The 12,221-nt window shown below is 39.6% G+C and overlaps 1 protein-coding gene across 9 annotated transcripts in view; it reads right to left on the reverse strand.

Moving 5' to 3' along the window:
* Window positions 1-12,221, reverse strand: part of FRY (FRY microtubule binding protein) — a 335,554-nt gene that overhangs the window by 177,916 nt on the left and 145,417 nt on the right. For all 9 annotated transcript variants that reach the window (XM_032314833.1, XM_032314834.1, XM_032314832.1 and 6 more), the window contains one exon: window positions 8,788-8,841. In XM_032314833.1, the coding sequence (XP_032170724.1) occupies window positions 8,788-8,841 (54 nt within the window). The remainder of the gene's footprint in view (window positions 1-8,787; window positions 8,842-12,221) is intronic.

Raw genomic sequence — 12,221 nt, forward strand, 5'->3', positions numbered from 1 at the left:
AAAGCTCAGGAAGGGAGGAAGGTCTAGCTGGCTTCTTGGTTACTCAACTCCTTCATTTACGGGAAGCAGAGCCAATGGTGAGATGAATTCTAGCTCTGTGCTGCTGTTGAAAGGGGGCAGGCCCATTTACAAAGATGTTCTTGTTGCATTTAAATGATCATATTCTTCCATCATAGATGAGCTAGGTACTGGGCAGCCTGAGGAGATGAAGCGTACAGAATCACAGATCTATTTCATGCTGGTGTTTTCTTTCTGGGGGGATAGAGGGGGGGTGCTCAATGTACTTTGCAAAGGTTTCTTGATGTTTATTTTGGCATTTTATGTATAAAAAGGCTAAAAGAGACTGTCCATTATGCTGTAGGTAAGGCATTAATTTTTTCATAAGCATTTTATTATACTTGCTGAATGCAAAGAAGGAAACTTTACATAAATATTTGAATAATTACTCAGTGGAGTCACTCCATATCTTACAGTTATAAGGCTGACTTGTCCTGACTGCCACATTTCGTGAATAAATTTTAAACTAATTTCATTGATAGTTTAATTTTTCAAACTAGTTCAGATGGCCAGATACCTGGGGGTCAGGGTACTCTCTAGGTAATACCACAAAATGCTGATATAGTACAGTAATTCAAATGCAATTTTGTTTTACTTGATCATCTATCATAATAGTGCTAGATAATCTAGCATTCAATCAGTGGTGACAGATAACAAAGGCTTAAGAACAATTTCTTACAAAAACTTAAAATTATCTAAGTCTATATAGTAAACCTATTTTTCCTGAAAATTAGGAAAATATCTATATTATTTGACTTTAATATATTAGTCCATTTTATGGAACACCCTGTTCTACTGGAGAATAATTTAGGAAACACTGAATAATACTAATATGAACCCAACGCCAGTTAATTTGGCTTTACTCTTGATTGCTTATATTTTTCATTTATACATTTTAAATCGATTTTGACTGAACTGTAGCATTAGAATCAGTGCTGAAGCACTAGAATTTCATCTCCTTTCTTTCTGGAAAATTACTGCTACCCAAGATGGTAAAAAGTTATTTTCACTCTCTTATAGACGTATGGATTTATTTTACCATGTGTGTCCTGTTTCTAGATGGAATTTTGGCATATTATGACACTGAAGTGCTACAAAATATGTAAATATTTAATATCTAGAGGATAACCCTAGTAGAAGTTCCTTAGAATGTCTGAGCAAATTATCAGGAATTTATAGAGATGACACTAGTAAAGGATATGTCACACTGACTTGCGAATAAGCTGCCACCTAAATAATGTTCTCAGAATGCCCTGTGTGATGACTGATTGGTCACAAGCCATGTTTTCATAATTTCATTAGTGTATTGGGAAGATCAGATGGTCCTGAGTTCAAGTTACAGCTCTGTTCTTTATGACCTGTGTGAGCTTGGGTGTGTCCACTTCTCTGAGGCTCTTATGTTTCCAGCTATAAAATGGGACAGAAGAATACTTGCCCCACTGGGTTTTTTCTGAAGACTAAATGAGATACTATAAAGTGTGGGGCACATAACAGATCTTCAGAAATGTCTATTTCTATTTTCCTCTTGCATTTCTAAATATTGAAAATGAGACCCAGACATAAAAAAGTTTTGACTTTGAGAGGATCATAGGCTAAGTTAATAACAGAAAAAATGATAGAAATTATTGACAGAATTTTACTTATCAGAGCTGATATTGTTAAAAAAAAAAAAAAAAAGAAAAAAGAAAAAGAAAAAAGATCCACCTACCACTCATCTAAGCACAAAGATATCAGGGCCTCCGTTAGAACCCTGGTAGCTTGGCTTTTGTTTCCACACTTTTCTGGCCCCAGCAGCTACAAACATGGGGCCTTTCAAATGCTTCCTTGTTAAGGGGTCTGAGCAATGCCTGTCCTATGTTTGCACCATTAGAGAAAGGTAGGGAGAACCGGGCTCCCTGGGTTTGCTGCAGGCAACAGCTCACTCTGGGAAAGGACACTACCCTGGAACCAGAATCAATAGTTTGAATAAAACCAATTATTGGGAGGCCCACTTATACACACATCAGTCTCTCAGGAACCACAACCATCTGAAAACATGGAGCCCAAATGCAAGTGTAGAATGGACAGAACCACCGGCAGAGAGACGGTGTTAAGCACTTGCGTCTCAGCCAGCAGAAGAGGGTTCCGTAAACCACACACAGGACTCATTTGATCTGCTCTCCTCTCGATCACCAGAGGACCTTCCCTTCTCCTGGCCAGCTTCTCAACCAGCCAAGCATTGGTGATGTTTCCTCTTCCTGCCTCACTTCTTCCTCTCTGACACCCGATTTCTGCTCTTGCCACACTCCCCAAAACCTTTATATAAAACATCAGAAAGGGCAAACCTACTGGCCAACCAACAGACCTTTGCAGTCATTCCCCCTCAGGTCTCCTGAGTAAATGACACTCTTTCTCAGGTTCTCCTTGAACTGCTTTCCTCCCCAGGATTCGGTAGTGCTGCCCGTCTTACTCCCCTTATACTCGCTTATCTCCTGTATGGTTACTTATGCAGTGCCAAAGCACAGTAAGACAATTCACCTGTGAAAATAAGGATTTGGATTTTTGTTCTGGTTGTTCCGGCACCAGCTCTTTGGGGAGTAATCATATCTTACGACACAAAGAGAAAATAACTTCCATTTACTGTATGTGACTGTTCGAAGAAACAAAGTCTGAGCAGAAAACATCATATGGCGTACAATTGTTGGTGTCATGTGACTTACTTCAGGTATAGGTTATTATTAGATAGAAGCCAAAGTCTAGAGCCAAGGACAGACAAACTTGATAATAAAACACGTTTAAAAAAAAAAAAAGGCAAGAAAGCACATGTACCTGGAAGTTACATGAAATGATAACAATTCGGTGACTCCTTTATTCAACAGCCACAATTTCCATCTCTGTGTGTAAATGTATCAAGTATCAGGACCTCCTCCACCAGGTGAGGGCTACACACTTCCCCAGACGAGGCTTACTGTGGAGAACTGTTTTCCCCTGTTTAAAATGGGTTAAGGCAATATTTCAGCTGCCTCTGGTCCCCATTTCCCCATGTCTGTGCTCATCACAGGTTAGCTACTGTGGCAGCTGAGAATCCAAAATAAAATGCTTTGGACTTTATATATTAAAAAGGACATCCATAAACTCTGATAACAGAAGAAAGTCACTTGAAGTAAAAAGGGGGAGCTCGCCATGCCCTCCATTCATAGGACACCCCCCCACCAGAGACCACAGATAGGGAACTCGTCACAAGGACCACGACTGTGTTCTGTCAGGTAGACTGTTTTCCCATTGAAATCTTACAGCCGGTAGTAATCAGCCAGCATAAGCTAGCTGTGAAAGTGAGTCTCTTAGACTACTTAATATTATATATCGACTATGAAAATGCATTCTACATGTCAATCACCAACATCACAGCCTAAGGCTTTCTCAAAGCTGGTTTCCAGGGAGCAACTAACGGCTGATCTCCATTCTTCTGTGAGGGTGTCGGCCCAGCTGCCATCATGACCCATCCCTGCCCTGGAAAGTGGCATTTTCTGAGGCTTCTTGTACTTTTTTGGCCACCTTTTTTTTTTTTCTGGGCATTCTTCTGTGGATCCCACTTCCTGATCCTAAACTCTGTTTCCCTAGGATATTCTTCACCCATTTGCTCTGGTCTCTAATCCTTCAGTGTCTGTTGGGTGACCCCATAAATGAATGAACCCTGGTTATTTCTCCTGAGGTATCCTACCCTCCCTGAAAATTGCATACATGTAAAATGGTTTATAACCTCTCATCAAGCCCAGCGTGTCTCTGTTGGAAGAGCTTCTTATCCATCAGCCAGAGTCCAGACTCTTCCTATAGTCCCGGAGCAATGGGCTTCTGTGTACCTTTCCCGCTTCCTCCCTGACCATTCCTCTACTACTATCTTCCACTACTCACATCCCCACTCTTCGTCCACACAGCTCCTTCTGCCTGGCCTGATCCAACCCACTTCATCTGGATAACAGATACCTTTAAAATGCCACTGGGCCCCGATTACCTCCTGTGACACAACTGTCCACCTCTCAGGCGTCTTTCACTGCGCCCTTGCCGGAGTTCCCACAGCCCTTGAAATGGACCTCTGGTATAGCATTCATGCTGTACTGTTATTTGTGGGGATATCAGCCTTCTTCCTGGGATTGGGAATTCCTTGGGGGCAGGAACTCTATCGTACTGTTTTTGAATCCCAGAACCTTGTACAGGTCCTAGCACGCTTGGCTACTCAGTATTTGTTGAACTGAATAGAAATGGTTCCAAACCGCGGCTGAAAACCATAGTTACTTTTCGTTTCTCCTTTAGTTTCATTGTCTCCATTTTACTTTGGGCCCTTTTAGTCTCAAATCAACACCCAAACTCCTCAAATGGCTCCATACTTCAAAGATCTCTTCATTCATGAACCCTGCTACCTTGGGATTAACTCCAAGTTGTTACTTTGTTTAAATTGGTCGAAGTATGTCTGAGACAAAGCCCCCCCCCCCCCCCCGCCCACTGTCATTAAAGTCTCCCACAGTCTGATCCTTTTCCACCTGGTCTCTTCCCCAACACTCCCAGTCAAGAGGAAAATTTTGTGTCTCAGTAGAAAACTATCCATCACTCAGAGCTCACCTCTCTAGGGGTTATCTAATTTGAGTCTGCAAGAGCTCTGCACCTTTTAATGCCTTCGAGCTATTTTAAAATTGTGCATATGATAGACTACTGATAGCAATGCCAAAGATTCTTGTCTACAGACAGAAAAAACACTGTGCCCAGTGAAGGTTCAATTGACTTCATTCTCCCACTTTTGAAAAAAAGCCAGTTTTGCCTCTGATTGTGCATTCATTTCAATACAATAAACAGTATTCTTCATTGGGCATTTGGTAAAAACTCTATGATATCTGGCAAATATAGGTAATACCTAATATCCAGTCTATTCTTCTTCCTTAGTTATAAAACACCTGATTTTTTTTTTTTAATAGGCTCCATGCTCAGTGGGGAGCCCAATACAGGGCTTGAACTCATGACCCTGAGATGGACACCTGAGCTGAGATCAGGAGTTGGACACTTAACTGACTGAACCACCAGGGTGCCCCAATAAAATACCGGATTTTTAGGTGGACAAATGATTGCTCAAAATAAAATTTCCTAATATTTCCTACAGCTGTATGTGCTACGGGATTAAGATCTCGCCAACGGAATACAAGAAGTGGTGTGAGCCATGTTGAGACATTGGTTTTTTGTTTTTTTGTTTTGTTTTGTTTTTAATTTTTTTGCCTATAACTCTTTTCCTATTTCTCCTTCCTACTGCTTGGAATACAGACATAATGGTTGAACTCTAGAAGCCAAACCGGACTATGAGATGAGCCACCCACACAAGACAACAAAAATAAGATAAAGATACTAGACTGATTTTCTTTGTATTTCTTGAATGTGAGATTGAAAGATGCCATCTTATCCAAGTTGCTGTTATTTTATGTGTCATTTGCAGGGAAGCTGAATCTTAACTGCTACAGGATCTGAGATCCCTTACCTGTTAAAAACTCCCCCTCTAAATTCTCGCCACCTTAGTTTTTAGATGTAGAAACATGTTATAGTGTAAAAAGCACTGGCTTTATAGCCTGAACATCCACTTCAGCTATACAGGGTTGGGCAAGCTGTCTGAGACTCATTCCCATGAAATGTAAAATAAAGATGATGATGGTGGTGTGGCTGCTGCTTGGGGTTGTTGTAAGTAGTGAGTGATGTCAGCTGAGAGCATGCGTGAGAAGGGGCTTCATAAATTATAAGGTATTACATAATTTTTTATTTTGTTTCTATTTCTAGCAAGAGAAAAATGGATCATGGGCTTGTTAAGTGGAGGAGTGAACAGGACCGCCTGGGATCAGGCACTAGAAGTACAGAAGCTCAGTTCTTTCTAGTTTATCATTCATGTCAAGTGACATTTAAAAGGAAGAAACTGATAAAAATATTCTCTGAACAGGGACTGGCTGCATACTACTCAAAGGATGTACTTAGCCTGGTGCCTGTCCTCTGGTAAGTACTACATTAATACCTCTTCTACTATTACTATTGCTCCCACAATCATAACAATGGAGTCTATGCCACGCAACGTGGCGTCACCAGCATGTTCTTTTCATGTAGACGGACCTCTGTGTGAATCCAAATTAAAATCCTACCGCTTGCTGTTAGAACAAGAGGAATTATATAATTTAAATGTATAATTTAATTTTAAAAATCAATTTAAATGTTTTAATTTAATTTATTAAATTGTTTTAATTTAATTTAATTAATTTAAATGTTTTAATTTAAATGTTTAATGTCAAAAGATTAAGAGAGCTTGATACAACCATGACATTGCCAATGGAACCTCCATTGTTATAATTTGCTGGGAAAACAGTAAAGGGGCACAGATGGGTCTATTTCCACCAAGTTTCCTCCTGGTCCCAGAGTCTTGCTACCTCTTTAAAGTGAGATGGACTTTGTAGGTTGCCTCCTGGTTCATGTGTAAATTTATGATTTAATGATGAGCGGGTAATTTTATGTATCTTATTTGAAAGTTCTCAGTGGCCATTTTCCTATTGATTCTCTCGCCAAGTGTCTTTAGTACAGAGAGCTGTGTTAGGGAGCAGGGCCGCTCAAGCTTTTAATGTGTGCATGGGTCACCTGGGGATCCCGTTAAGCTGCAGAATCTGATTCAGGAAGATCTGGGGCAGGGCGGAGATTCTGCATTTCAACATTCTGTGCAACAAGGTTAAAAGTATTATAGCTAATTAAAGTGGCAAAGTCAGGATTTAAACCTGGGCTGTCTAATTCCAAATGCTATCTCTCTCCCACAAGGCTGAAATGCAGAAAGAGAGTGCTGAATAACAAGTGGGAAATTGTGCTTAAGCCAAATCATTTGAGCTAACTATTATCCACAATGTTAAAATTTAGAAGTACTATTTCCCAGTGTATAGAGAAAGATATACATTAAGATGGAGAAAATTAATTTCGTTTTTGAGGAAAGGATAGTGATATCCTAGGACAGGAATATCTAGGAGAGAAGTAGGTTAGAATACAGACAGAGAACATAAAATAGAGTGAAAAATTATGGACAACAGATAATAAATACTTTTTAAAAAAAGATTTTATTTATTTATTTCAGAGAGAGAGAGAGCACAAGCAAGGAGGAGCGGCAGAGGGAGAGAGAAGCAGACTCCCCTCTGAGCAGGGAGCCCCAAGGCAGGGCTTGTTCCCAGAACTCAGAGATCTTGACCTGAGCCGAAGGCAGACACTTAACCCACTGAGCCACCCGGGAGCCTCAAATATTTACATTCTTAAGGAAAAAAGAAAGAGTCACTATTTCTAAAATAATGACCCCAAATGTTCACTCAGGGTCTCTGACCACCCTAGCACCCACCAGATGACAACTAAGAATGATATGACAAGAGAAGACAGAGATAAAGCACATACTCCATTTTGCCAGCGTTTCAGAAAACAACCAGCTCTACCAGCACCAGAGAGCAAACCCAGAGCCCCACTAGCACTTGGACACTGACTACGGGCATAAGCCATTTCCCTCAGTGAACAACTCATACAATAGAAAATGTAGCATTCAATCTCTATAATCAGTCCTTACAGGGCTGTTTTATTTTGTTTTTCAAAACATACTTTATTTGAGAGAGATAAAGAACATGAGCCAGCCAGGGGTACAGGAGAGGAGGAGGCAGAGAGAGAAGAGCCCCATGTGGGACTCAATCCCAGGACTCTGGAACCATGACCCGAGCCAAAGGCAGACCGTTAACTGACAGAGCCACCCAGGCGCCCCCAGTCCTTACAGTTTTGGACTGAACAGGTCTGGACTTTAACAGCCAGAGAACTTTCCTTCTGATTCCACATGAAAGTCAACTGCAAAGCCCTGCCACAAGTGCATCTCTGTGTGTTTTCCATAAGACAAGAAAACCCCCACCATATCAGATCAGACTATGGTGCATCCAGCAGTGTTCTGTCCCTACCACTGGCACCAAGTGAGGTTTCTGAAGGAGGACAAGCTGTCTTCTCTGTCATCAACTGCATATGTGCAGGAAACACCACCAACACATCTCTCACTTCCTCTGATGCATACGCGAAGCCTCTAGTTAGTGATCCAGGATCTAGCAGACCCTGATTTCTTCTGCTTATTACCTGCTGTTGAGAGCAGGATGTCCTTTTACTAGTCCTGATCTACTTTCCAAAAGACTTTCTTTATATTTATCCTGCCTTAAATTGTTTTGTTCATGTTCTCTATTAGAATCTAAGTTACTAAACTGTCTTACAGTTATTGTTTAAGTGATTTTTCTCTCACAATATTGTGAATTCTTGAAGGGTTAAAACTTGTCAATTTTGTACTTTATAGCATGGTGTCAAGCAAATAGTGGGCATTCAAAAAAAAATCTGGGTGAAAATATAATGAGATCTACCAAATTTTGGAGTAGAAGTTCCTTTATCTTCTCCTAGTTTAATTCTGGTATATAAAGATTTAGGAAATGATCAGTTGAGGACTTATTTGGATTATCCCAACATATTCCCATTCTTTCCAGTTCAAATCAATAGACAGCTACTGAATGCCTACTTTAAGCCATAATTGCAAAAACTGAAAGACATAGTTCCCAAGATCATATCCCTGTATCCTCTTTGAGGAAGTTAATCAATACACTAATAATGAGCATCAAGCCCTTGTCTTTTGTGCATTTTGAAATAAATAAAAATCACAATATAATATGTATATAACGTCTTATTACATACTTGGTCAAATTGGGGATCTTCTCCACGTTGTAGAGATTTTGTCAATGGCTTTTCCTAGAAAGAAAAAGAATAAATTAATAGATGCTTTTAAACAGCATAAAAGTACCATTATTGTTAAAATTTTTCTGATTTACTTCTCCCTTAATGGGACAGAGGTACCAGTTTTTAAAGGAGAAACTCTCCCTTAGCTATTCTGACCTTAATATATAGTGTTTGTTATCACAATTCTTACTATCTGTCTTAACATATACCTCTTTGACCAAAACCTTAAAAATTTGATGTTCTAAATGATCTAGAGTTCTTAATGGAAACTACATAATGGAAACTACATAATAAAAACTATGGAATTCACGTGAAAAATTTTACTGTCTATCCTGGGACTTGACATACAATAAAAAAGTTGAAAAAAACCCCCTACAGGATCCATATGAAAATTTTATTATCTATGCTAGTACTTGACATACAATAAAAAGCCAAAAGTGATACACTATTTCAAGTCCCTAGATTCAGAAACAAAATAAGGTCTCTACTGGTAATACACTTACTATGTGTAACTTGTGAATTTGAGGCATCCTATTTGACTATGCCATATCCAAATCTCTGCGGAAATAATCTGGGCAGTGACAAAGGTCTACTGAAATCATTTTTCCTAATCATTACACCTTTGTTTACTTTAGGAGGCCTCAACTGACTTTCTAGCAGGACATTTTAAGGACAATGGTTTATCCTTATGGGTCCCTTGTTTTCTTTTTCTGTTTTTGATATAGGAGTTAATACTGTTCCCAAATTCGATTCAGGATGAGAAATCATGTAAAAGTTATATATGGAAACAAAAGTAAGTTTTACTTTAGCCAGTGCAGATGTCATAAAAGACTTCACTTGCATGTTGCCAATCACATAGACCCTCTCTCCCTACCTCACTTCTCCAATCTTCTCCTCCACCTGAAAAGGTAATATACAACTAAGGCAGAGGCAAACCCACCTCCATGCACCCCATAGAGTCTTTGTTCCTGAAGAAGCCCACGCCAACAGTGGACTTAGTCTGGGTATCTGATCTTTAACCATGAGCCATATAAATCAATTGTTCTGTCTCCTTTGCAAAATATACAGCTTCTAAAGGTGTATTCTTCTAAAATAAAAAGAAAGCTGTGTTCTTAAGCACTAACAGACATTTTTCTCTTCAAAGTATGCTATCTAGAACACACTGGTGGGAGAGTGGATACAAAAACATAGGCGAGAACACAGAAGAACAATTAAAGAAACCCCAGATTCAGTTGATGATACAAAAAAGGCAAATTTCGCAATGAAATTGTGAAGTATTTCCTGTATATGCGAAGGTTATAACGTCATCCGAAGTTCTTTTTAAAACCAGTTAAATTAAAAGTGTAAAAATTAAAGACGTGACGACGGGTGGTGCCAGGTCCCACAAACACCCCTGGAACAAACCCAGTAAAAGCATTTCTACTCACTGTTTTATTTATTCACCATTCAACAGTAACTGGGGGCTCACCACGTGCCCCCTGCTACCTGTTGGGGGAGTGCTGAGGAACACGTGGTTCCTGCCATTAAGGAGAAAATTCTGAAAAGTAGTCAATGACCTCTTAGGACTGTTGTCTCTACTTGTTCATTATTCCAACCTCAGTCCAACTGTCACTTCCTCAGAGAAGTGTTCTGTGCATCTTCTCTGAACACCAAGGGTACCCACACCCCCAACCCTCAGACACTTTGCAAAGCTCTGTACACTTTTCCTTTCATAGCACTTACCATAGTGTAAAGTCACATCACAGTGTAGAATCATGTGCGATTACATGTGCATGAGGGATGAGCTAAGTGTCGTCCCCTCTAGACTACAAGCCCCAGAAATTCAGGATGCTCTGCTGCTCTGATGCCTAAAGGTTACAGAACACAGCCTTGCTTGGCGATGGCTAAAGGTCTGCCAAATTAATAAAATAATAAAATAATCCAGTTTCTTCAAATAGGAGATCTCCTGATTTCCATGTGTGTTTCGCAGTCAGTTAAAAACAATTTTTTTAATAGACTCTTTGATTGTGGCAAAATATATGTGGTGTAAAATTTGCCACTGTAACTATTTTTAAGTGCACAATTCAATGGTATTAAGGACATTCATGATATTGTGCGAACATCATCCCTTGTATTTTTTAAAAACCCCTTTTAATGTCAAAAATTTCCCAGGAACTCCTAATTATAAAACACACAATCATACCTCGAGACATACAAGAGAGTAATTCTGTTTTAATATCTGTTGTTTCAAAGTTTACATAATGACAGAGAGCTCATACTATGCCTTCAATGATAATTTTAGAAGTTTTGTACTATACTAGCAACAGTACTTATTTTATATACATCAGAGAAAAAGGAATACATCTATATGGGAGACTGTAATTTACTCAGCTGTAGGAAAAAGCATAGCACACCTGTGGATCTACAGACTTCTGCAATAAATCAGGAGTTCATATCTGGGGAAACTTCTTTCACTAATACTTGAAACACAGGAACCTGCTGCAGTGGGGTAAGGGGACTGTGAACGTCCCACACCCTGAAACTTCCCATGCTTAAAGGCTATTTTTTCCCACTATTAATTGGGTTGGAATGCCAGTGAGGGTGATATTTTAAACTTATATGTATTTGCATACATATGAAGGAAACATGACAAGTTGCTGCTATACCCAAAAGTCATCTATGTCCACTAGCCAAGAACTTGGGTTCAGTGCTTCAACAGAATAAGAAAAGCAGTGTAAAGGTATGTTAACTATTTTTACACAAACATGCTGTCTTCATCATATTCTCTGAAGACCTAGTTTAAACATTCCTCCCAAGATTAAGCCTTTTCTCAGTTCTCCCTCAGAGCCACCTGTTAGTTGTCACATGGAACTCTGTTTGCATCTATTCTTGTTAGCATTTCCACTGTGTTGCAACTTGTCTCTCTCCCCACATGCCTAGGACATAGTTGGGACTTATTACCAGGGTTGTGTTTTTTTTTTTTAAATTTTTATTTATTTTTTAAATTTCTTTTCAGTGTTCCAGAATTCATCGTTCATGCACCACACCCAGTGCTCCATGCAATACCTGCCCCCCTTAATATCCACCACCAGGTTCTCTCAACCTCCTACCCCTCCACCCCTCCAAAACCCTCAGATTGTTTTTCAGAGTCCAGTCTCTCATGGTTCATCTACCCCTCCAATTTGCCCCAACTCCCTTCTCCTCTCCATCTCCCCATGTCCTCCGTGTTATTCCTTACGCTCCACAAATAAGTGAAACCATATGATAACTATCTCTGCGTGACTGATTTCACTCAGCATAATCTCTTCCAGTCCCATCCACATTGATACAAAGTTGGGTATTCATCCTTTCTGATGGAGGCATAATACTCCACAGTATATATGGACCACATCTTCCTTATCCATTCATCTGTT

This window comes from Mustela erminea, chromosome 15, assembly GCF_009829155.1.
Source record: "Mustela erminea isolate mMusErm1 chromosome 15, mMusErm1.Pri, whole genome shotgun sequence".
Taxonomy (NCBI): Eukaryota; Metazoa; Chordata; class Mammalia; order Carnivora; family Mustelidae; genus Mustela; species Mustela erminea.